This window comes from Leptonotus elevatus, chromosome 1 (assembly GCF_054856555.1).
Source record: "Leptonotus elevatus isolate MCC_2025b chromosome 1, RoL_Lele_1.0, whole genome shotgun sequence".
In the NCBI taxonomy this organism is placed as follows: Eukaryota; Metazoa; Chordata; class Actinopteri; order Syngnathiformes; family Syngnathidae; genus Leptonotus; species Leptonotus elevatus.
Genome location: NC_141239.1, coordinates 22,589,502 through 22,614,306, shown reverse-complemented (window position 1 = coordinate 22,614,306; position 24,805 = coordinate 22,589,502). Strand labels below are relative to the sequence as shown.

Below are 24,805 nucleotides of genomic sequence, written 5' to 3'. Positions count from 1 at the left end.
TTATCATATCTTTACTTGTATAAATTAATTTTTCATTAATTTAATATGCATGTTTAAATACATTAATCTCAGTGAAATCTCATGAAATCAAATTACAATTTGTTATGTAGGATATAATTACATTTTGTTACATATTTTACTTTTGTATAGGTTTTGTGCACACAATGATCCTTTTAATGTTTAAAGACGTCGATCCAGTAAGTAAAATCTTATCAGATAAATGTAGGATTTTCAAAAAATGTTGTTCCGTAAATTAATGTTCACCCATTCCCTTATCTAGCAGCATGTGGTTAATTTAACACAGTTCAACAATATATCAGTACAATTTAATCAGATTCTATTAGGATTTCCTTCAATTTTTCCTTTAGTTTTGCAAATTGCTGTTCACGCGTTAATTTAACTTGATCATAAGCTATTATCACATTAAAATCTCATCAGATTCCATGAGTATTTCCTTATGTTGTGTTATAACCTTTACATTCCTTCTAGAAAGATTTTGTTGAATGGATACTTACCGAGAGAGGTGGTTTTGAAGTGAGACGCCAGCACGCTGACTTTGCCTGTGATGAGCTCGTAGCTGATCTCCTTCAGGAACTCGTTGGTGGTCAGCATGCCCTCTGCTAAAGCTCGTGCCTGGTACTTTCCTGTGACAGATACGTTACATTTTTAATATGTAATCATTCATTACCACCAGGAACAGCAAAACTCGCCAAAATATTATCTGAAGTACTGACCACTTCTAAATTGTAGTATTTGTTTCACAAAATTGTATCAATTTATACCAAATAGTGTCTCTTGGCAGCACTGCTTCCAGTAGCTAACTCATTTTTTTTGTCCAATCATATTTCAGCGTACAAATGTTAGCATGTCAATCTAATCTGCCCAAAGGCAATGCCCTGACTAAATGAAGTTCCATCTGTCACTACAACATGGTTCCCAAAATCTGTGAATAGGTGAATTTGTGAACCACAGATGGTGAGCTTCATGTAATAATATTGGTGGTTTCTATAATTGTGACTACCAAAATCACGGCTCACCAGTGTTAAATACAGCACGTGAAATGATCACGCCATAAACGTACCTAAGACCATCACGCAGAACTCGTTGCCGCTTATCTTGGACGAGTATATGATGACCACGTAGGTGGGAAGCGACGGCTGGAGGTGGGGACCCTCGCTGATAGAGCGCAGTGAGTCGCAGATGCCCTCGCCCAGCGAATTGTGGGTGACCACCACTTGGACTGCGCCCCCGGAAACGCTGGCCTCCAGCCGAGCCAGCCAAGGCAGCTGGGACGGGGAGATGGCGGGACCACCGGGACAGCAGAGCATGGCCTTGAGGACGATCTGCTCCAGCTCCTCCCGAAGAGGGATCTGCTCTGGACCTGCACAACAGGCATGTTATAGTACAGAAGCTATTTGTGTAACATTGTTTAGCATTGTTCGATTTCACTACCATCTTAGCCTCTTCATGGCCATTTTTGTCCCCATAAATAGTACTTAGTGCTCTATTTTTGCAAACAGTGTACATTGTGCGGGCTGTGCGGCGGAACTCTGCACAGAGGCGGGTTAGACCCAGAGTTGGTCATTTCTCAGACAAGTGCTCTCTAAAAAGAGAATTGTAGAACCAATTTAAGATTAAACAGAATTGTTGACCAACTTAATAAAATTGCAAGTAGTAACACACGATTGAAGTTAAATCAAATATATTAAGTTTAAAGAACCCATTATTAATTAACTCAATATATTCACTTTTGATTAACTAAATTTAATATATCACTTTGGATTAATTTAAATCAATCGTGTGTTACCACTTGAAGCAATTTTTTAAAGTTGGTTCAAGAATTCTCTTTTTAGAGTGTGCAGGCTTGTGAACCTGAGAGAGGGAGATCTGCGCCGCAGTGGGAGTGATCACACTCAACTGAGATCTTGGGGATGCAAAACATTTGTGCCGTTAAGCGAGTGCATGGAGACAACTTCCCACCCCAGCTGTGCCAGCCAGAGGTATACAGAGTCTTTTCTTTCATCAGGAAAAAAAAGTTTTGTATCTGTTTCCATTTTACAGAAATTAGCATTAGAATATAGCTAACTATTCACAAACTGGTTGAAAACACTGGGAAAAAGAGCTTGTTGCAACATGGCCCTGGCTGGTCTCTTATACTCTGCTGCCACACGCTGGTCGGTTTTTATAATAACTACCATTGCTTTAAGCGACCTCTGCTCTAGCATTAAAAAAACACACACATTAAGTGCAGGACAAATTATTAAAAAATGTATTTATACGGTTTTGGGTTTGAATGAGTTAGAAATTATAATTATGCTGATAATGGCGTAAGAATAGATCAACCTTCTGGCACCGTATTCTGTAGCCAGCAGAAAGGGCTTTTGCTTCTTAAATTAAAATTAAAATCTCTTCTCCGTAGTCAGCAGATGGTATCTCTATTGCTTTAAACTCAAAATTGCATCATTTGTTTGCTCCACTGGAGTGCAGTAAGCCATTAAAGGACTCTTTCCAAAACCAAGGTTATCTCATGAAATTGCTCTTTTGTCCAAATCTTATCATCAGACAAAAATCTCAACCATTGAGAAGTTTCATTGCTTTAGCATTAAATACTAAATGACAGCTGCGATAGGCTCTAGCACGCCCTCGACCCTAGTGAGGATAAGTGGTTTGGATAATGGATGGATGGATGAATGTTAAACAAAAAGTGAGGTGTAGAGCCTAGACTTTATTGTGTGTATTTTTCATCTTACCTAGACGTGCCAGGTACTGTAACGTGAGCAGAATCATGGTCTCCACGCTAAGCTGCTGGCTGCTGCTAAGGCCTAGTGTCTCCAAAGTCTTCTCAGTCAGCTGGCCGTTCTGGTAGCAGCCCACCAGCAGGGGGCTTACCACCACTTCCCCCACATTGCCGTAGAAATAAGGCAAGGTGCCATGCCCTGGATGGACAGCAATAGAGAGTTAATGAAGCATAGAGGGGAGGAAATCTGTTCAATTTAAATTATATTCCTCCATTGTATAAAGTCATTTTTTGATACATATAAATTAAATATACTCCTTAAAGAACCTTAAAAGCTTGTACTTATTTGGTTAAAATCCAGTTTATATCATAGTTTGTTAAAGCAGGATTACACAAACACAACTTCAAATGTTATGGATTTTGTTACAAAAATCTGACAAGTTGCTCAGCGGGTAATTCGTACAAATGGAGTTATTAACTTGTAAAACCTGGTGCTGTTTGGCCTTGGCAGAGGTCAGTGTCCTTATCACTGTTGATATTTAGGCGAGCAGGGTCTATTTTCAACATCTACTTTTGCCGCTTTATCCACTGCGGGCTCTACTGGCAAACTACGAAAACCATGCTACATTGAACGCAGCGTTGTGAACGAGGCGTGGTGACAAACAACAACAATGGAGGAGAGTGGGGACCTCCTGAATGTACTTTTTGGTCTTATTTGATCGCAGAGTGCAAAATAGAGATTGAGAACACCAGATTTTTGTATTAATTTTATTTTTATTTTACAGCTTTTATATGATATATTTATAATATAATGCCAGAAAACATTTTTACTGAAAATCTCATTAAACAACAATTTAATGTCATTTTTTTTGTCAATTCAATTTTTGGCCTCAACTGTAAATATAGTGAGTTCATTTTCCTACAGCACCCCCCCCCCCCCCCACACACACACACTTTTGTTTACATTGCCAGAATTTTTGTTTGTTATTTTTACATTTTCATTGAACACTACTCATTATTCCCCCCCCCCACCCATGTTTATTAATTCTGTTTAGTTTCATGAAACATTTATTCATTCCGGAAGCAATTTCATGTATTTTAGAGATGGCAGAGTCTGGTACCAATGAGGATGACAGGGCGAACCCCCGCACAGTTGAGCAGGTTGTCCGGTATGATGACCGTCCCCCCTGCGCTGACAGGCTGTAGCTGGATGACGCCCGGCCCCGGGGGCTGAGGAGAAGCCCCCCCTAAAATAGAGCCTGAACAGTAAACACAGCAATGACAACACAGGGATTATCTAATATTCTTTTCAAGTCAAAGACATTTTGGCAGCCAATTTACATTTGATAATGGCAGAATTACAAGGTAGATTTTTTTTTATTTCGATTTCTCCAGTAGCTCTATCTCCATGGAGATAAGAGGGTGACTCATCCCTAAACGACCGCACAATGTCAGCGATGTTTTGTCGTCCTCAAAGCAGACTTGGAGAGATTATTAGAAAAAAAGCCTACGTAAACATGTCTGCTAAAAAGCAGAAAGCATGCGGGTCTATGCTGCTGAGTCAGATTCACGTCGAAGATGAAATGCGGACCTTGGTGGGAAAAAAAACATTGATAATATTCCGGAACCCACCTGGCGTGCAGACGACGGGTCGGATAGCCGGCACGGGGACGGCCGTGGGCGGGACCGGGATTGAAGTGGGATGCCAGCTCCGATGGCGTTTCTTGGGAGGACCGGAGTTCATGGCGGATGACACTGAGCGACACACACAAAAAAAACATCAAATGATGCGTGTTGAACTGAGAACACAACAGGCGGTGGAGAAGGGATGTCTTACCTGGACTATCTCCCAAGTCGGCAGCTCGATATGCTTGGCCTTGAGATCCTAAAGTGACCTGGGAGGGGCTGAGTAAGTGGGGACGCCCGTCTGCACCCAAGCCATTCGACGGGCCGTTTACTCTCAGCGCGGTGGGAACTGGAAAATCGCAAAGAAAATGTTCTTAAGCTTAACACAACCGTACTGTTTATTATTTTAGGACAAAACACTAGGCACACAGCATAATCTAATGAGAGCCAATATAAAGGATTTACCAAAAACATTGTTCTTTTGTTTACATTGCAAGAAAGCAAAGTTTTAAACATTAATAGAACATTTCTCAATGAATTATATTTATTTTAAAGGATTTACCCCCTGTTTGTTCATTTAATTAAACATTTTTATTCATGTAAATTTTTCAAATTTTGTTTACATTGCCAGGAAGCATTTTTCGACATGAAGTCTTTCTATTATTTTTTTCGATAGGATTTTCCCTATGGTTGCTTTTTTTGTGTTGAATTTAACTTTTCATTCATTTTAATACTTTGCGAGCAAAACATTTTTTTAAATATATTTTCATTGAACGTTTCCCAATAAATAATGATCTTGTTTTAATTTTTACAAGACTTTTCCCCACTTTGTTATGCCATTAATTTTTCATTTATAATGTTATTATTTTTACCTTAAAACATTTGTCAGTGAATAATTATTTTGATAATTTTTACCAGCATTTTTAAACATTTACATTGACCATTTCCCATTGGACAATAATGATTCATGGCAAACAGATGATTTTGTTTAAGTAACACTTTTATTCACTTTACTCCACTGTTGTTCACATAGTAAGACAGCAAAAATAAACTTTTATTATAAGATTTTATTACAGTTTTCCCCCTTTTGTTTACATTGCAAGAAATAATCTTTTAAACATTTTTAGTGAACATTTCTCAGTGAGTAATATACAAATTTTCATGACATCCTTAAGGCAGGAGACAGGAGGTTGTTCTATAAAGGTGTTCATAATTTAACTTAATTTAATTGTATTTAATTGTTTGGCCTTGTTTCTCCAGGTACTCTGGTTTCCTCCCACATTCCGAAAAACATGCATGGTAGGTTAATTGAACACTCAAAATTGTCCCTACATGTAATTGTGAATAGAGATGGTTGTTCGTGTCTGTGTGCCCTGTGATTGGCTGGTAAACAGTTCAGGGTGTACCCCGCCCACTGCCCGAAGACAGCTGGGATAGGCTCCAGCCCGTCTGCGACCCTTGTGTGAGGATAAGCGGTTCAGATAATGGATAGATGGATGTTTGGCCTTGGCAGAGGTCTGCTGTTTACCGAGGGGCACTGTAGTTATCAAACACACTTTTTGTACTAGAGCTGTCATTGATCAGTATCAGATTGTGTGTATAGTAATTAAAGAGGCACACGCAACAAGTTAATGCCTGTGTTCAATAATATGAAAGCATTTTAAAATGGCCTCTCTGCGGTCCGATACTAGAGTATTGATTACCAATGACCCAAGAGGACATTTTCTAATCTCATATTTACTGTGTGTACAATACACCAAAACATTGATGGTGTGCATTGCGTTTTGCCTGTCAATAACACACAACCTTGTAAGAGGGGATAATGGATTGCCAAACCTAACAAGTCATTACGGCATTCCTTCCTTTGCTATTGATTTCTGTGTGTGTGTGTGTGTGTGTGTGCGTGCGTGCGTGCGCGCGTGGTGTGTCTAAGCAGAGGTTAATCTCCATGGTCAGCCGTGGCTCCATCTGCCTTATGCATCAACCCCAAAACAACTATCAACCTGTAGCTAGGCAACCTTTGACAATGCATACATCAGCATTAAATCCCCCACCGAGCCTTCTAGGAATGACGTGAACACAATTCATTCTTTACCTATCGGAAGTGTCTTGTTTCCAGGCGTGGAGGCCAGAGGCTTGATGAAGCCAGACTCTCTTTTCAGGTCAGGACTGCTGAAAAAGGCGGATGAGGCCGACATCATTTTGGTGGGCGGAGAATCTGGTGGTAGAGAGGGAAAGAAAGAGAGAAGAAATAAGGGTTGAATAGCGCATCTGATTGATCTATGAAGGGACAGTTTAATTTTCGTTCACAATGCCAGAAAACATTTTTAAACATTCCCCAGTGATTGGTTTGATTAAATAAAAAATGTTCAGGCAGGGTGCCTCCCTACCTCTTACACACACACACGCACACGCACACGCACACGCACACGCACGCACACACACACACACACACACACACACACACACACTTACTGTATACGCTGTTGTTGTAGTAAGTACATTTTTATTTTTCAGTTTTGTTTAAATTGCCAGAATTTTATCAAAATCATTTACCATTTTCAAGTAAATGATTTTTAAGTAAAAAATATTTGTTAAAATGGTAAATCATTAAAACAATAATAGAAAGCCATTCATCTCTTAGAAATGTTCAATGAAAATGAGAAGTTTTAAAATGCGTTGAGGCAATGTAAAAAAAAAGAAGAAGTCAAAATATGATTTTCTCTTGAAAAGAGTGTACGATCACTGACCAATCAGTGACAATAATTATAATCACAATATTGTAATATTTTGTATCTCAAGTATCAGGAAAGAAATAAAATGAGGAATTTTCTGTGTCTTGAACCATATTTGGTATTCCGAAGTTTTCAAATATCAGGAAATGAACCATAAATGATACCTAGAGTATTAAGAAAAGAACCATATTCCGTGCCTTTTGTATCAGGAACCATATTTTGTATACAAAAGATCCTGAACTATATATCAAGAAAAAATATTTGGTACCCTAAGTATAAAGAACAATTTGGTATATTGAATATCAGAAAAGGAACCATATTACCTTAAGTATCAGGAAATTATCGTATTTTATATCAGGAACCATATTTGGTACCCCAAAGAACTTTTATTGTTGGTGACTTATACCGTAATATGTATGTATATATATATATATATAAAACATTTGATAATTTAAAAATAAGAAACCATATTTCGTACCTGGTTATGGGGAACTGTACTTGATACCCCAAGCATTAAAGAAAATAACTATATTTGGCACTGTATCGAGCAGGAACCATATTTGGATCCCAAGGATGTTAATATTTAGTAGATGTCACATTTGGTACATTCAGTGTCAGAAAATGAAACATATTTGGTACCTTGTGTATCAGGAGGGGACGCATATCTCGTACCATACCTATTGTCAAAGCAACCATATTTGGTACCTGAGTGTCCCAAAACGAACCATACTGTATTTGGTGCCTTGTATCAGAAATGGAAGCTTTTTTCTCATCAGACCATATTTTATTGTAATTAAATTTGATTGTTTAGTACTTATGATCATGCATGTGCACCTTTTTTTTTCTTTTAGCTTAAGAGCCAATTGTTATGTAAGATAACGCTTTATTTTATTTAAAAAAAAAAAAGTCAACTGCTAATGTAATGTCAAGTCATGCCAATGTTTTGGCTCACCTGAAAGGGAGAAAGGAGACGATCCGTTTCCACTGGCTCCTCCATTTTCTTTGCTGCTGCCTGAGGACGACGAGCTTGGTTTGGACGTGGGCGCACCGCTTGACACCTGACGTGTTTTACAATCTGAAGAGAAGACGATGAGAAGCTTGAGATACGGACAAAAGGTCGCTCTCGGATTGAGGCGTTTGCTACCTTTCCAACAGATAAGAGGGCCTTTGCACAAAGCACCCTGAGAGTTCTTCACCAGGTAATACTTTAAGTGCTTCTGCTTCTTGGGCTGCGTGGATAGCTTTAAGTTGATGTGGTTGGAGAACTCGGTGAAGTACCTGAAGCCCTTCTCGCCGCAGCCCACGCAGTTTCCGGAAAAACCTGCTGGCGATCCAGAGAAAATTGTTTCCATGCTTAACATGAGACGACGATCAGAAGATGCCAGTGAGACACACAAAACGGCTGCAACGCCATGCCAGTGAGATGACTCGACAGGCCGTCCAATCACGGAACACGCTGACCTAAAAGTGCATTTTTGCCGTTGTCGTCGGGCAAAAAGCGGCGGTCCACGGCGCACACCAGGATGTGCTCGGCCACGCTGGGGGACTTGGCGCCGACCAGCTCGAAACCCGTTGGAACTTCGATGAGCTCCGTTGCTATGGAAGCCAGGCGAATGTCCTTGCCGGCCTGGCAGAATCCTGAAAATTGTAATTATTCTTATTTTAGTCAAGGGAAGAAACAACTGTTTTATGGAAGAGGATTAGGGACAGTGACGAGAAACAAAGGGCTGCCAGGATTCTGACTTTATTCTCAAAATTCTGACTTTAAAGTGAGAATTCTCCCTTTATTCTCAGAATTCTGACTTTGAAGTGAGATTTCTGACTTTAAAGACAATTCTCACATTAATCTCAGAATTCTGACTTTAAAGTGACAATTCTCACTTTAATCTCGGAATTCTCACTTTATCACTTTCATCTCAGAATTCTGACCTTAAAGTAAGAATTCTCATTTTAATCTCAGAATTCTGACTCAAATCTCAGAATTCTGACTTTGTGATGTAGAACTATGTATTGTGGGGAGAAATTAGAAAGTCAGAATTCTGAGATTAAAGTAAGAATTCTCACTTTAATCTCAGAACTCTGTGATTAAAGTCAGAATTCTGACTTTAAAGTCAGAATGCTGAGAATAAAGTCAGAATCCTGCCCACCTTTTTTTCGCTCTTCACTGGCCCTAATCCTCTTTTGTAGTTTTTCTATTTGCAGACAAAAAAAGAGCAGACATTATTTTTAATAAGGCCTTGTGGGTGTGCTATGGTGTTACCTTCCATGGTGCAGCATCCCTCTGGCACAGGGGTCTGCATGTAGGGCAGCGGGGGGCTGTTGCTGTCCGAGTCGTCTTCCTCCTCCAGCTCCTCTGGATCGTTGGACGAGTGGCTGTTGGTCAGGAGCTCCTGGCCGGGCAGCTCGCCGCCATGGAGCTCCGCTTTGGGTTTCTCATCCACTGGAAGATTATCATCATCATCATCAGATTATGACTGTGCATGTCTGCCTGTGTGAGAGTACGCCACTGATGTACCGTCTGTGTTGGCAGGACAGGGCTCGGGCTTCAGGTAGAGCTGCGTGAAGATGGGCTGCGGATCTCCGCTGCTGGAGCGCAGCGACGCCTCGATGGAGTTGTGCAGGGCCTCTTCGAAGCGAGCAGACTTCAGCTGCCCGGCGTAGGAATTACCCATGATCTGTCCAAAGGACAAAATAAGGTGAGCCAATCACGCACAAACGCTCCATACGTCATCATTCAGGATACGTTTTCGTGGGAAGTGAATAGAGTAAGGTTCCCCATGTTGGCAAATTTCAAAACGTCTGCATTAGTCATTCTAAATTCCGCAATACTGTAAATCGCTACAACACAGACTTGTGTCAAGTGAATTGAGTGAGGTTCCCAATGTTGTCCAATTTAGCACATCAAAACAACCGCATTTTTCATTGTAGATATTGTGTGTACTGTAGGAACACAGGCGTAAAGTGAGTTTCCCCTGGATTTTCCACTGTAAATAATGCATATAGATGCAATGCAAACTGCTGGAAAGTTAATGGAGTTTGGTTCCTGAGGCTAGCAAAATTAATCGCCAACTACTACATCTATAGTATCTTGTAAATACTGCAAATTTGTACATAGTAACAACAGAAAAACAGACACGTGGAGTGAGTGAAATTAGGTTCCCCATGCTAGCGAAGATAGCATATGAATATGTCTGAGTATGTCAAATATGCAATTCTACCTGTATGTATTGCTACAACAGAGTGACAGAATGTCATTGGAGTGAGATTCAACCCTAACCCTAACTGACAAAGTTAGCTCATCAATGCATATACCGTAACCTACATATTGAAATTTTGTTTAGAACTGTGAGTGAGGTCCCCAATGCTGGCCAAGTTAGCACATGCATGCATCTATATTTCTCATTGCAAATACTGCATGTACTGTAGATGCAACGCAGACTGGCAGAAAGTGAACAGAGTGAGCTTCCCGAGGCTGGTGAAGTGTGAATCAGTGTATCTGTGTCATTGCAAATGTTGTTTTGTGGTTTTGCATAGCAATCACAGACAAGTGGAAAGTGGGTGGCATAAGATTTCCCATGTTAGTGAAGTTGGCATCATTAATTATTATTGCAATCAAGTTTTTATTGTCACTACAGAGTGGTGAATGGAGTGAGGGTCCCAAGTTTTTCTTAGTTAGCTAATAAATACATCTGTTCTTCATTGTACATATTGCAATTATGTATGAACCTGCAAAATATTGGTGTAAAGTGAATTGAGTGAGGTTTCGGATGTTGGCCAAGTTAGTGAGTCAAGAAATCGGCTTTGTTCAGTGTAACTATTGCTACCAAGGACGTAGGTACGTGGTGGCCAGGGGTGGCCATGGCGCCGATTGATACCTCAGCTCCTGAAGCAGATAGAAACATAATTCCAAAAACATTTCAGTGCTTACACATGTGGCGTATTACAAACCTTCAATATTTACATATAAAAATTAAAAAAATCAACTGTGTCGCATCTGCGGGTGTGTTTTTGGACACAGTTGTCATGTTGGCCTGAATGTCAGCCTATGTTAGTGCTCTGTTAGTCCATTAAAAGGCATAATTTACTTGTTTTTGTTATTTATTGATTTGCATGTTTAATGTTCAGTGTTTTAAACTAATTAATGTGTGTAAAATCAACATTTCTTTTTTCAATACTTCGCTGTTCGGTTTCCTTTTCTACTTATTGTGTACAGGTCAGTAACTGACATTTGCCCTATTGCCGCCAAGTGGCAGAAAGCTCGATTGTAACTGAGCAATTCATTGACAATTGTAACAGCTACAATGCATTGAATTCATAACAAATGCTCAGGGATTATTTTATGCAGCACACTAGTCGGAGCTCGCAGCCCAAAGTCGGCATGCGAACGGTATGGCTGCATGGTTAAGAACCACTTATTTAGACATTTCAGGTATATGAGTCATGGTTTCACCCTGGCCACCCCAATGAAAAATTTCTGGCTACGCCCTGATTGCTACTACTATATAGAGCTACAACACAAACTGGCTGAAAGTAAATGGAGTGAGGTTCCTTGTGAGAGTGAAGTTAGCACATCAAAACTTTTACTGTACCTACAATACAGAATCGTAGAAAGTGTTTTTTTTTATTTTCAATTGAAACTCCAGCGAATAGCCACTGTGTTAACTGCCTCCCTTCTCTAAAGGTGGTCTACTCTGGGACATCTGTCGGGTGTCTTGTGTGGCCTCTTTGGTGGCATCCTCAACATGTGTTCATGAAGAGAGAATGATGGAGAAAAAAAACACGGGTGAAATTTCAAACCATGTCCTTTTTTCCCCTCAAAATAACACTACCTCATTGTTGTTGTTGTTTTTTTTATTGTGGTGGCACAGAACTGAAGTACATCAAACTGAGAGCTGTTCCTATTTTTATTTTTTTTTACACTTTTGTATCTTGACAATTTACGGAATTAAAAAAAAGCTTAATTGATGACAAAATTCCTTTCTAATTTACATCTTAAATTCTTCCCCTGCTACCTACACTTGGTCAAGTTATTGACAGACCAAGTTTTAACTTTTTAATTTTCCTGCCATTTTGTAATGTGAGTGGGATAGACAAGTAGACGATTTTAAAAGTGTACTCATTGTGTCGTTGGAGAAATAAACAGCTTAGCAGAGCTGTGCTACGGTATTTGCTCGTATTAACAAAAAAAAGTTGTGTGGCCCTTGCAGCAACACTTCCAACCTGATGAGTTGGCTGCCTAAACTCGACGCAGAAGAAACCGAAACAGGATGTGCATGTTCTGTCTGTTGTGGTACTAATGCCAATGATAAGTGGTACAGGACCATGATAAACTAGAAAATAACTCAATATTGAAATACACAATACACAGTGGTGAAAAGTGAATGGAATGTGGTTCCCCAATGTTGGTCAAATTAGCACATAAATACAGTGGACCCCTGCTATTCATGGGACATAGGGACCGGGCCGGCCCTCAAATAGCAAAAACGTGCGTATAATTTATGCAAATTGAAGTGCATTTCAGGACGAAAAAACAACAACTTTTTGTTCACCCAACCAAAACATACAGACCAACAGTAGATAAAAGCAACTTTTTTGTTCAGCCAAAAAAATTCTTTAAAAAAAACAAACACTTGGGGAAATGGGTTTCTGGACCGAACCAAATAAAGAAATAAATATTTTTTACTATTTAAAAAAAATCTGCGAATAGGTGAATCCGCAAATATACCGGGTGTCCGCTGTACATTGGTTTCCACGTTGGTAATTGTAATTACTGCAATATAATTTTTACCTACATCATAGAATGGTAGAAAGTGAATAGGTGACGTTCCCCAGACTGATGAAGTTTTAGCGTTGTAAATACGTCTTTGTCGTTCGTTGTAAATATTGCAATTCTGCATATAGTCAAAATACAAACTGATGAGTGACTGGCATGAGGTTCCCCAAGCTTGCAAAGTTACCTCGTCCATGCACCTACAACAGTAGATTGTGCATTGTAATTATTGCAAAGGGTTACAGCATATGCCAACTGACTGGATTGGTAAAATGAGTGGTGGAGCCGTGTCCCCTTAGCTGTCATCAATACAATTACATCATTTATTTAAAACCTTGCAAAACATAGGTGGATAGAGTGAAGTTCTGGAGGCTGGCAAAGTTAGTCTCCATCGATAATTGTAAATATCACATTGCTTCAAAACACTAACTGGTGGCAAGTGAATGAAGCGAGGTTCCCCAGACTGCTGAAGTTAGCATGTCAATTGTTTATTGTATACAGTGAGAAAGAGTTTAAACCTTCAACCCATTGGTGGAAAATGGATGGAGTGAGTTTCCCAATGCTGGCCAAGTTAGAATGCATCTATGCATTATTTGTCATAAATATTAAAATATTACATATAGAACAAAAATTGAGACAAAGTGAATGGAGTGAGTTTCTATCTTGAGGCTGGCAAAGTTACCACGCCAGTGTATCAATGTTGTTCAATGCAAATTCGCAATTCAGTCATTAACTCAAAGTGAATGAAGTGTGGTTCACGAATGATAGCCAAGTTAAGTTAGTACATCAAGAAATCTATGTTGTCCATTTGATTTATTGTCAAGCATTGTAGGCCAAGAAAATGATTAGTGGAACTGGAAATGAATGGAGTGAGGTTCGCAAAATTTGCAATTCATTACTACATCTGAATCATTCATTGTAAATATTTCAATACTGATAAATACTGTACTTGAAGGAGGTGAACAGAGTGAGTTTACGCAAGTTTGCGCATCTTCTCAACTTCAGTATTCAGCGTGTGTTTTCAGATACTCAACTTCACTTTATTGTTACAGTTACTGTAGTTTATGCTTTGTATGCAAATAGCTTAAGCTCTGAGCCTCAGGCGCTATCACCATTTTTCTTTTGTTACCCTATTGTTTGACTAAGGCGTGCTTCTTAGGACAAGCTGTTGTAATGCCATGTGATCGTTTAACACCGGATTTGCATTCATGGTCAGTGTAGGAAGAAGGAGAAGAAGTACTAGTAGAAGAAGACGACTCACATGATCAGTGTTGGCAGGCGTGAAGGGACTTGTTCACCTCAGCTACATGCTGGGTCGCCGCCACTCAGTGTTTCAGTAAAGACATTTCACTCAAAACGCCGACACCTGAGGGAGGACACACGCACGTTAACTGACAAAAAAAAACATGACAACAGATGTAACCAGTGAGCAATTAACATCAGCGTGAGACAGATGCAGGACTAAGAGTACCATATATACCATTTTGAAAATAATAATAATAATAATTTAATAATAATTTAATAATAATAATCATCATCATCATCAACATCATAATTTTTATTGTATTTTTTATTTTTTTATATTTATGCACACTTTATGGCTACATTATATTGCCATGAAAAAGTATTTGCCCCCTTCTAACGTTCTTATTTTTTTGCAGTTTCCAAACCAAAGTAAATATAAATTGCAGTTTTATATATTAATTAGATTTATTAAGAGAAAAAAATATTGAAAGCTGCCTAACTGTATGTGGAAAAAGTAGCCACCCACCCCCACCCGCCTTGTTAAATCGTGAATTTACTGTGCCTAATCCCACCCTAGCCTAATTACCTCCAGGCCTGCTCAATCAAGAAATCACCTAAATAGAACCTATCAAATGAAGTTGACCAAAAGCTCTCAAGAAGCTGCAACTTAACGCCATGGTCCAAAGCTGGTAAAGAACAGCTGAGTCTGGAACCATCTGTTTGTCTGGAAAGGGTTACAAACTCATTCCTAAAGTTTTGGGACTCCAGCGAATCACAATGTGAGCCACTATCCACAAATGGAGAACATGGAACAGTGGGAGTAGGAGTAGCCAGCTAGGAGTAGCCATTTTACAGAAATTACTCCAAGAGCACGACGACGACTTATACACAAGGTCAGAAAGGAACCAAGGACAGCATCTAAAGAACTGCTAGCCTCCCTAGCATCAGTAAGGTCAGTGTTCAAGACTCAAGCATTGAGGAAAAGACTGGGGAAACACAAGATCATAAGAAAGAACATTAAGGCTCATTTTAGTCATCCCTAGTTTCTGTAAAGGATGTGTCAAAAACATCAGCAAGTAAACTTCTGAATGGCTTAAGAAAACAAAATGAAGGTGTTGGGTGGCGTAACCTTGAAAGCCTGTTTATGGTCGACAACCCCCTCAGTGTTAATGAATTAAAGCAATTCTGCAAGGAAAAGTGAGCCAAAATATCTGACTGACTCATTGCCAATTACAGGAAAATATTGGATTTCGGTTGTTTTTGCTGATAATGGTTGCCCAACTAGTTGTTAGGTTTAGGGGGGAATCACTTTTTCCACACAGGGCCATGTAGCTTTGGATCTTTTTTCTGCCTTAATAACAAAAATCTTAATTTTAAAAATGCATTTTGTGTTTACTTGTCTTATCTTTGACTAATATTGAATTGTGTTTGATGAGGGGAAGCATAAAAAAATAAAAATAAATCAGGAAGGGGAGAAACACATTTTCACACCATTGTATAGCAGATAATCAAATCAAACTTTACAAGCATAATAATGCTCCGTTTGGGTTTATTTGTTCATATGTGATTTTGTTAAAAATAAAAAAATTTAAGAAGAAATAAATGTCCTCGTATGTTATCAACTCTAATTTAAGTAGAATAGTGGATAACTGTCTTTCAAATTAATTAGCCTTTATATTAGCATAAACCAAAGCTATAAAACCAAAACATTTACATATCACAAATCGTACAGATTAATTTATTGCTTGTATTTCCATGAGAAGAGGACCTTGAAAAAAAGAATCGCATGTTAAATCGCAATACCGAAGAAAAAAAATCTAATGTTATTATTTTTCAGAATAGTATACTGCGGAGCCATTCATTCTTTTCTTCACGGTGGTCCAACAACAACAATGAACGTGCTCGTGAGCACCCCAACCATGACCGCAGAGGCTCCTCGGAGCTGCTATGCGATACCTCGCCTTGCCTCTGGGCTATTTCCACACTATGGGGATGCTTCAGTTTGCGTTGGCTGCACACAATCAACCCAATGCGGCTACTTTGACCCCTTAACAGAGTATTGTTTAACCACTCAGCCTGTGACATAACACAAAGCAAAGTCCCCCGTACTCCCCCGACACTGTCCCGAATGACCCCGTCATCACCAAAGCGGGGTCCAAGTCCTGCAAGTGTACACACTTTATGCACGGGAGCTCGTCCGTGTCAATGATTAGCTGGCTTTGATGCAGCCAATCAAGTCAATGTGTCATTCAGGAAGCTCCTCTGTGGTCAATGGGTGACACAAGGAGCCCGCATTCTTCTTCTTCTTCTTCTTCTTCTTCTTCTTCTTCTTCTTCTTATGCCCTCACTTGATTCCGTATCCAATAAAGCGGTGCAAGTTCAAGCTACGCCTACGGAATATGTGCACAACTGTTGGGATTGTTATCTGGCGAGCTACATGGAGATGGCTCCACGAGATGAGAGGGCCATAAAATCTAAGAACCCCCCCCCCCCTAAAATCTTGCCCGAGGAGCTTGAAGACGTCCAGTTTTTCCAGTCATGACACCAGGACGAACTGTACTTAGCAGGAATGCGGAGTAAATGAGCCCACTGTCCAAATAGTGTTCATTCCACTTCAAGTCAAGACCACACTCCTTCATGGAGTTGACTTTTTCAGTTTTCTTTTCTACTCAGCATTTTCCCATCACTATCTAACTTTCAAGACCAAAACTCGTTACTTGAATATGAAATTGCTGTGTTGATGAAACACAAAGACTTTATGTACCTGTATAATGAATGAAATGCAGGGAGCTACTCTGTGTTCAAGCTTTATTTAAAATAATATTTTAATATTAAACACACACTTATTTAATTCATTTGCATTTGAGCAACAATTTGCTTACATGCTTGTGCAATTTATTTAGGTATTAGTAATGCAACTAAATTAAAGTTAGCATACATTTGGATTTGGATCAGATTAATTTGTACTGTCTGGTTCGAAACTCACGAAAATAAAAATAAAGACTACCGTATATGAAAATACTGTATACACATCATCATTTGCAAAATATAATAAATTAGATTTAATTTGTGATAAGCCTCTTTGTAAACGCATGGCAATAATAAATAATTGCAACATAAATAAATAATAAAAAATATATATACCATTTTAAACTCATAGAAATGATAATAAATAAATACAATAAACAAATAATTAATAAAAAATTTTACAGTATGTGACAAGCCAGATTTTAAGAAAAATAATAATAATGTTGATAATACTAAAAGATATATTACTTATTCTTTTTTTTGTTAATGATAATGTCAAAACATTTTTGTGATAAGCCTGGTTTAAGTTGGCAGTCACTATCAAAATCATCATCACCATAACAATAATAATAATGAACATGGAACAAAATGTCAAAACATATTTTAGTGATAAATGTATGAGAGGAAAAAATATATAACACTTAACAAAATTCTGATATCGTATGTGATAAGCCTGTATTTAGCTAATGAGTGATAACAAATACAATCAAAAATTGTACAATACAGAAAATGATATTTGTGATAAGCCTGGTTAAAAAAAAACAATTCAATTATTTATAATACAAAAAGAATAATACAAACACATACAGTATCCAAAATTTGACATATATTATTGTAAAAATATATTTTGTAAAATGCTTATAAAAATATAACGCATTAACATTTACTGTTAAGCTTCAAACTCATTACAATTATATTGATGATAAAATATGTAGTATACTATAATGTAGGTGATAAGCCTGGTTCAAGAAAACTAAAAATAATATAAAAGCTCAATATACCTTTATTTGTGATAGCACTTGTTACAATAAATAATAATAAAACTATTTAAAAATATATTAACAATAATATAAAGAGAATAATACCTAACATATATATATAGGAGTTCTATTTTTCTTTAGTAGAGATTTCTCATCATTATAATCTTAATCAAATGCTGTGAGCTGTTGGGCTAAGTGAGAAATTAATTAAGACTAGATGCATGTTTGACATTTTCAAAGAAAAATCTGTAATCAGACCTAATATGTCAATACAACCATTATTGCATTCAGTCGTCTTTTGTTTTCTCCCTTATAATTGCATTAGAAGAGGAGCAGGGAGGCTGCTAAATTCAATTGAATCGCAGCCTCCTTTCGCATTCAAACCGGCACACTTTCCCAGATTTTACACGAACAAGATCAGGGTGAGAAATTAAACGGGGGAGCTTCACAACGCTCAGCTGGCTGCACCACTGGGTTGGATAAGACGTCACACTCACACATGTATTAATAAAACCAGATAAGCATCAGGAGCGCTCATTGTCATGCAGGAGAGAGGCTGCTGTTAACATCAGAAAAGCAGAAAAGGGGGGATGGGAAGGGGGGGGGGGGAGAAAAACGACTAACATCTCACCATGTCCCCTAGATGAGGCGTTAAAAGCCTCTCTCATTAGAGCTGTTAAGAATAGTTTTCTCTACCTTGCATGACTTTTTGAAGCTTTCAAAATCCCAAATTGCGCAGAAGAAATCCCCCCAAAAACTGCTCCTGGGATGTGTTAGTCCATTGAGAGTAAATCCTTGTGGAACGTCCAAGCAGGCATGTGGAGCTGTGTGTCCTCTCATGACACACACAGTCAGTCAGTCAGGCTGCAATGGGAATCTTCCTCCCTCTCTCTCTCTCTCTCTCTCTCTCTCTCTCTCTCTCTCTCTCTCTCTCTCTCTCTCTTGCATGCAAACAAACAGACATAGACCCCTCCCCCCGCTCCCCCCTACTCCCCCGAGGTGCCCTCCTGTGTCCTGCCTGTGCCATTTGCCAAGGAGGAGGAGGAGAATGCATTCATCTGAGCCCCTGTGGTGACAGATGCTCTGCAAAGGGAGGGCATTTGGGGGTGCTGCTGGAGGTGGTGGGGGTCTTTGTGGAAAAGAAAGATGGTTAAAAGAGGGGAGGCATGGGGAGTGGGGGGGGGGGGGCTTCATCTTCCCGGGGTCTGCCACGCGTGACCCCCCAGCACGCCAGCGTAGGCCACTGTGTCAAGTTTGGTGAATTAAGGAGGGGGTTTGACTTTGGATGGAATCACTTTAAGGTTTTATTTAGTGGGGAGGTGCTGTTGAATCTATCAGGAGCCGGAATGTCAGGCAACATTTTGTCACCACGGCCGGGATTGACCCCCACGTCAAGCGTAGCAGGGTTAGAATTATGGGGTTGGGGCGGGGGCTTTCACTCTCCTGCTATAAATACCAGTGAGTCATCCTCTGCAAAATAAATAAACGGAAACGAGCGACAGGCGGATGTCGATGGCAGAATGAGGGATTTGCAGCAGTTCAGGAAATAGCCCGCACCGGTGACATGGCACAATTGCCAGCTCCAATTGTAAATGGCGCTCCATTAGAGATTATGCAATTAAGCGGCATTCGGTTTTCCTCCGCCAGGTACCAACAATCTGAATTGTACCCCTTCACAGATACACAGCTTCTACATGTCTGATTTTCGTCACAGGCATTCATGTCCTGTCATGTCAGTGAACCCTTGTTATATCCCGTTTCATCTTTTGTGCCTCCTCTATACTGCGGATTATTAAACAACATTTTTAAATTAATATAGATACTTTTTGTTTTGTTTTTTACAGTGAGGGCAAGTCTGGATTTAGAGGTGAGCGCCAATGTGTAGTATCACATTGTGCCGCAGAACTGAGATCTACTAGAAAAGATGTAACACGATTAATAGCAAGAAGATGAGGCAGAGAAGGCCCCCAACTAAACTAAAGGTATAGGCACGGTTCCCACAGGGCAGAGGAAATATATGCCTGTGAGTGTTGTTGTGTGCTCTGGTTATTTGAAGGTTTATAGTTACTGTAACATTTACAGTATGCCAAATATCTGCTACGCTTTCCGCCTATGTTAGCGTGAAGCTACATGACTTTTAACGTTTGGTTGAACATTTTGGTGTTTAAATATACAATTAATATAATAATATATTCTCTAATGTGAAGTCAAATATTTCAAGTAAAACCTACAAAGTAAACACACCAAATGGGTAAAACACTGGAGTGGCACCTTCATGCAGGTGCAAAAAAAAGTGCAATAAAAAAACACATAGCCTACTCATTGGCGACGGTTAAAACAAAAACAAATAAAAAAACCTTAATGTCCTTGTTTACTACTTTCATGCATCCAAATGAACAATGAATACTTTTCTACAACAACACTTTCTCCCACATTCCAAAAACCTGCGTATGAATGCTGGCTTGTCTATATGTGCTATGTGATTGGCTGGCGACCAGTTCAGGATGTACCCTAAGTCAGCTGGGATAGGCTCTAGCTCACCCATGACACTAATGAGGACAGGCGCCATAGTCAATGGATGGATCAATGGCCTTGGAGGAGGTCTTTGTAACTATGAAGACCTTACACATTTATTGTCACACTTAAGGAAACATTGACTCTTTTTGTTTCCCACAATCCTTCAAAAAAAAAAACATTCCAGAGGTAAAAATGTGAAAAATGCATGTAGAATCAAAGGGAAAGTAATAATGCTCTGGCAAATATCCTTTGCTTTGTAGTTTGCCAACAATTGTGATCTCATTGGTTTGGATCAAGCAACTCCTAAAAGCGGAATAACTTTTAAAGTTTCTCACTGTGTTTACAAAAAGTGAAAAGCTATGAGACTGCATCTTTAAGCAGATCTACACCACAATGTAATGTTTTCTTCCTTGGCCCACACTTCATGCATAATTGACTTTTTCCGTTTTCTTTTCTACTCTGCAGATTAGAGAGTAGAAGGAAAAAGTCACGATCCCGTTATTCCAATAAAAGTTATTTTTTTCAGCGTGGAGCCGTTCTTTTGAGTAATAAAAGTGCCGCGAGTAGCGCGCTAATTAGCATTAGCGTGTCAGACTGATCATCATTGTCAATCAAATCATTTTGAATCAAAAATCGCTCTCAATTGAAAATCGATTCTGAATCGCATCGCAGACCCAAAAATCCGAATCGAATCGTGAGACATTCAAAGATTCCCACCCCTAAAATTCCGGTACAGCCAATGAAGAAAAAGAGGTGTAAAATGAAGGAAATACGTTTGAGAAGATTGTTTTGGTAATTGTGCAAATGTTTGGCCACTTTTATAAGACCTTAAGAGTTCCATTATTATTCAGCGACATTTTCATGATGACTGAGTGATTGTGATGTGGTCACCAAATGCACTTTCTAAGAGACATTGGCAATATTGATGAGTTGCGTTGCCAAGTTCCCATTGTGTGGTATTTTGGACCACTTTTGAACACTAAGGCCTCTTTGTGTGCGCTTTTCCTGTCCGCTAATGAGCCGAGCCAAGAATTTGTCGGGTAAACAGAATTTCCGGATGGCGGGGAAGCACAGTTTATAGCTTCATGCCAATATTTACCCGTACACATCAGTTAATGACAAGAATCCTTTCTAGAATTGAATGCACCCCAGATTGTGTACAGTAAATGCCGTTAGCCCCGTGTTCCAGTTCATTACCGCAGACGCGCTCAAACAGTTGTTTTAATCAAGTCGTGCGCGGCTCTTCGCACCTCCCCTTCAATGGTTATACGAGGGGCAAAGTCAGCGCGACGGGGAACAGCTGTAAATGCCATGCCAGCCAATGGCTGCCTCCATTAAGGGGGACCCCGGGAGAGGCTTTCAGACGCTTGTTTTTTGTTTTTTTTCTACCGGCCACAGTTGTCCATACAGCGGGCTTGAGTTTGACTGTGGAAGAGTGTCTGACTGTGGCGTTTTTGTACTCGTAATAAACGGATATCTCACGAAGGAAAGGTAAGCGCAAGTTCAAGCAATGGGAAAAGAGCTGTCAGCGTGATTTACGCCTGAGCTCCTGACATTGACAAGCCCCCCTGCCACCGCCCCATCCTCCCGGCGCAGCATCCTAAATAGACCATTTAAAACGCAGATAATGAGTAAGCCTTAAAAAACAACAACAAAAGAGTGCGGATTGAATGGCTTCCCGCCCCTAAAGCCGTCCCTCAGCACCGGCCACATTGAGCCCCTTCCCGGATTAAGGTCCGCACAAAGGAGGAAGGATCTCCACCGCCACCTGAGGAATGATGAGTCACATGACGCCACCAGTGGGGAGGGGAAAGGGGAGAAAAGATTCTTCCTCTCCGGGATTCCCAGGGGAGTGCCGAGTGTTTTTGTTTTTTAGCTGACTCAGCAGCGGCCCGACGAATGATAGAGCACTTTAGGCTCCCATCCCATTATCCTAATGTTTTTGTTTTTTATTATTCATCCATTTTGATGACTATAAGGTGGGTTTCCATCCACCCATTTTTATTCGAATTTTCAAGAAACTTGAAAAATAAAACTCAATTGAAATTCGAAAAAGGGCCCCAAATTCGTAAAAAGTTTTTACGCTTGGACGGGGTGGATTTTTAAGCATATCGAAAAAAGGAAAATGCAAATTTTGGCTATAGAAACAGGTTTTGCGAATAAACTCTGGAGGTTAAAGTAAGTTATTTCAAAAAAATGAAAACCTTTCCATATTAGGCTTAGCTTGGTGTAGATTAAGTGCTATATAAGTGCAGTTTAACATTATGATTCAATTGGATTTTTTATTTTTTGGACTATGATGTGTTTTTCGGCAAAATTGGTAACCCATTCGAACGGATTTGGTGGTTGAATGGCAAACGAATATGCTAACATGCATTTGGTGTCTGTATATATACGTATCTATATTGATTTAGATACGTATCTATATTGATTTGCTTTTCAAAAGCATATTTGAAATGCTTTTTTAAAATATTTTTACATTAAATGATTTGAAACTTTTTTTTTTTGTGTGTGGGAAGCTGTGTCATCAGAGAGGGTCACAGTGTGAAACCGTTGCTCCTCTGCATCGAGATGGCTCGGGCATCTCCTGGACACGTCTTACTGGGAGAAGGCCCCGGGGATGACCTTTTCCTTTGTGGAATGTCAAATCTCCTAACCTTTATACCACCTGTCCTTAACCTTTGTGGAAAACATCATAGGATCAAGGTGAGATGAACAGGTGCTTCCTTTCAAACATACTGAGGAAATGAGTGCTCCACTTTTCCTAATTGATATGAGGGTTAAAGGTTGCAGCCAGGCATCATTCCCGAGCATTTTTCACAACCTTTCGTCTAAGTAAAGCTTAGATCATTTTACTAATATGAACTAAATATTACATTCCTATTGCAAACTTTTTAACCATTCACCTTAATATTAGATTATGGATGTGGCAAAGTGAGCGTGAGGCTGCCTTAAAGTCTAATAATTAGCCATATAGCTTGACTCTTTACTGTACCTATTTGTAAGGTATGTCTAGGTGGAGAGGTGGGGGGGGGGGGCATCTGAGTCTAACAGCTGTGGCAACACATGGCGGCTCTGACACTGCAACATGAGGAGCATGAGGTTCAACTGACAAATCCACAGATGAGCAATGAGCATCAGGTGGGGAGAGGAAGTACAGCGAGCGAGCAAGGTGCCAATTAACACGTCTCCCCTCGCGTACCCGTCACCAAAAACCAAACCGCAACAGCAAGCAAAACAAAAACAACCCGCCCATGCCCAAATTCCCGCGACGCAACGTGTGAGGACTCGCACCGCAATCCGCGGATCTCATTTCCTTATAAAAAGCCTCGTCGATGCACCCCCCCCCCCCTCTTCATCCCTGACCCGACATCGCCTGCTGGGCCCTGAAGTGCAAATGTGCGCTAGTGAGGATAGCAGATGAGCTAAGGTCATGCTAAACAAAAGGCAAACATTCCCAGTGAATGTCATTGCTGAAGTCGACAGCGACACAGAGTGGAGATAATAGCCCTGGGCCCTTTCTCTCTCTCTCTCTCTCTCTCTCTCTCTCTCTCTCTCTCTCTCTCTCTCTCTCTCTCTGGAACTAGTAGGGTGAAGCATGGTTTAAGGCCTGCTGTGGCCAGAAGGAGCGGGGGCAGGGAGCGGTGGGCAGCGGCGGGGGTGGGTGCGGGTCTTAAGCCCGGACAAAAGGAGCATTTGGACACATGAAGAAGTCATCATCATTAAGCCACTGGAAGTTTACTGTCCAGTTATAAAGCTCATTTCAAAACCAGGGGGTGAGCTAAGGGGAGGCTGGGAGGGGTGCATGGGAGCAAGAGGGGGGGGCTAATTCACCGCCTTTGTGTCCGGATTGGAAGAGGTGACCTTGCCACACACTCTGGCCCCCGGTTCCTAATTATTTTACCAAAGTGGATTTACATTTTTCTTCCATGTTTCTTCCATTTTTGGGGGGGGGGGGGGCACGTTGTATTTTTTGTTAAATATTTATGCATCTATAAATTTTAGACCAAACTAGAATTCTGATTATTTATTTATGTTTTTTGTAAATGTAATTAAAATTGTATTTTATTTAGATTATTATAGTAAAAATAACTAAACATTTAACATTTTGTGTCAAAATGTTTACAGTTCATTTAGATTTTTAAAAATGTATTGTTATTGTGTAAATTTTACCTACCAAATTTGAATTATATTTTGTTTCTCTTAGTCATGGGTGAGTACCGATACCAGGCCTTATTTCAAAGTATCGGTACTCGCGACAGAGGCCAATACCAGTATCAGTTGCCCTCTGGTGGCCATTTTACAATCAGGAACCAGAAATGAGAAATTAGAAGAATAGAAAATTGACATTAATTTCATGCAATTTTAAGGAAAATGCAATATTGGG

General features: G+C 39.8%; 1 protein-coding gene across 6 annotated transcripts in view; it reads right to left on the bottom strand.

The window, feature by feature from the left end:
• Nucleotides 1-24,805, bottom strand: part of greb1l (GREB1 like retinoic acid receptor coactivator) — a 72,569-nt gene that overhangs the window by 19,840 nt on the left and 27,924 nt on the right. Inside the window, exons 1-15 of one of the 6 annotated variants that reach the window (XM_086085020.1) lie at nucleotides 18,598-18,774; nucleotides 14,130-14,234; nucleotides 9,614-9,773; nucleotides 9,359-9,538; nucleotides 9,246-9,290; nucleotides 8,560-8,736; nucleotides 8,243-8,422; nucleotides 8,051-8,173; nucleotides 6,459-6,581; nucleotides 4,575-4,712; nucleotides 4,370-4,492; nucleotides 3,859-3,996; nucleotides 2,751-2,936; nucleotides 1,082-1,381; nucleotides 516-644 (exon numbers count right to left, since the gene is read on the bottom strand). In XM_086085020.1, coding sequence (XP_085941146.1) covers nucleotides 516-644; nucleotides 1,082-1,381; nucleotides 2,751-2,936; nucleotides 3,859-3,996; nucleotides 4,370-4,492; nucleotides 4,575-4,712; nucleotides 6,459-6,581; nucleotides 8,051-8,173; nucleotides 8,243-8,422; nucleotides 8,560-8,736; nucleotides 9,246-9,290; nucleotides 9,359-9,538; nucleotides 9,614-9,770 — 1,999 coding nt within the window. In that variant the 5' untranslated portion in view covers nucleotides 9,771-9,773; nucleotides 14,130-14,234; nucleotides 18,598-18,774. Of the gene's footprint in view, nucleotides 1-515; nucleotides 645-1,081; nucleotides 1,382-2,750; nucleotides 2,937-3,858; nucleotides 3,997-4,369; nucleotides 4,493-4,574; nucleotides 4,713-6,458; nucleotides 6,582-8,050; nucleotides 8,174-8,242; nucleotides 8,423-8,559; nucleotides 8,737-9,245; nucleotides 9,291-9,358; nucleotides 9,539-9,613; nucleotides 9,774-14,129; nucleotides 14,235-18,597; nucleotides 18,775-24,805 lie in introns of those variants that run through there. The other 5 variants (XM_086085045.1, XM_086085037.1, XM_086085028.1 and 2 more) reach the window with 5 other exon arrangements.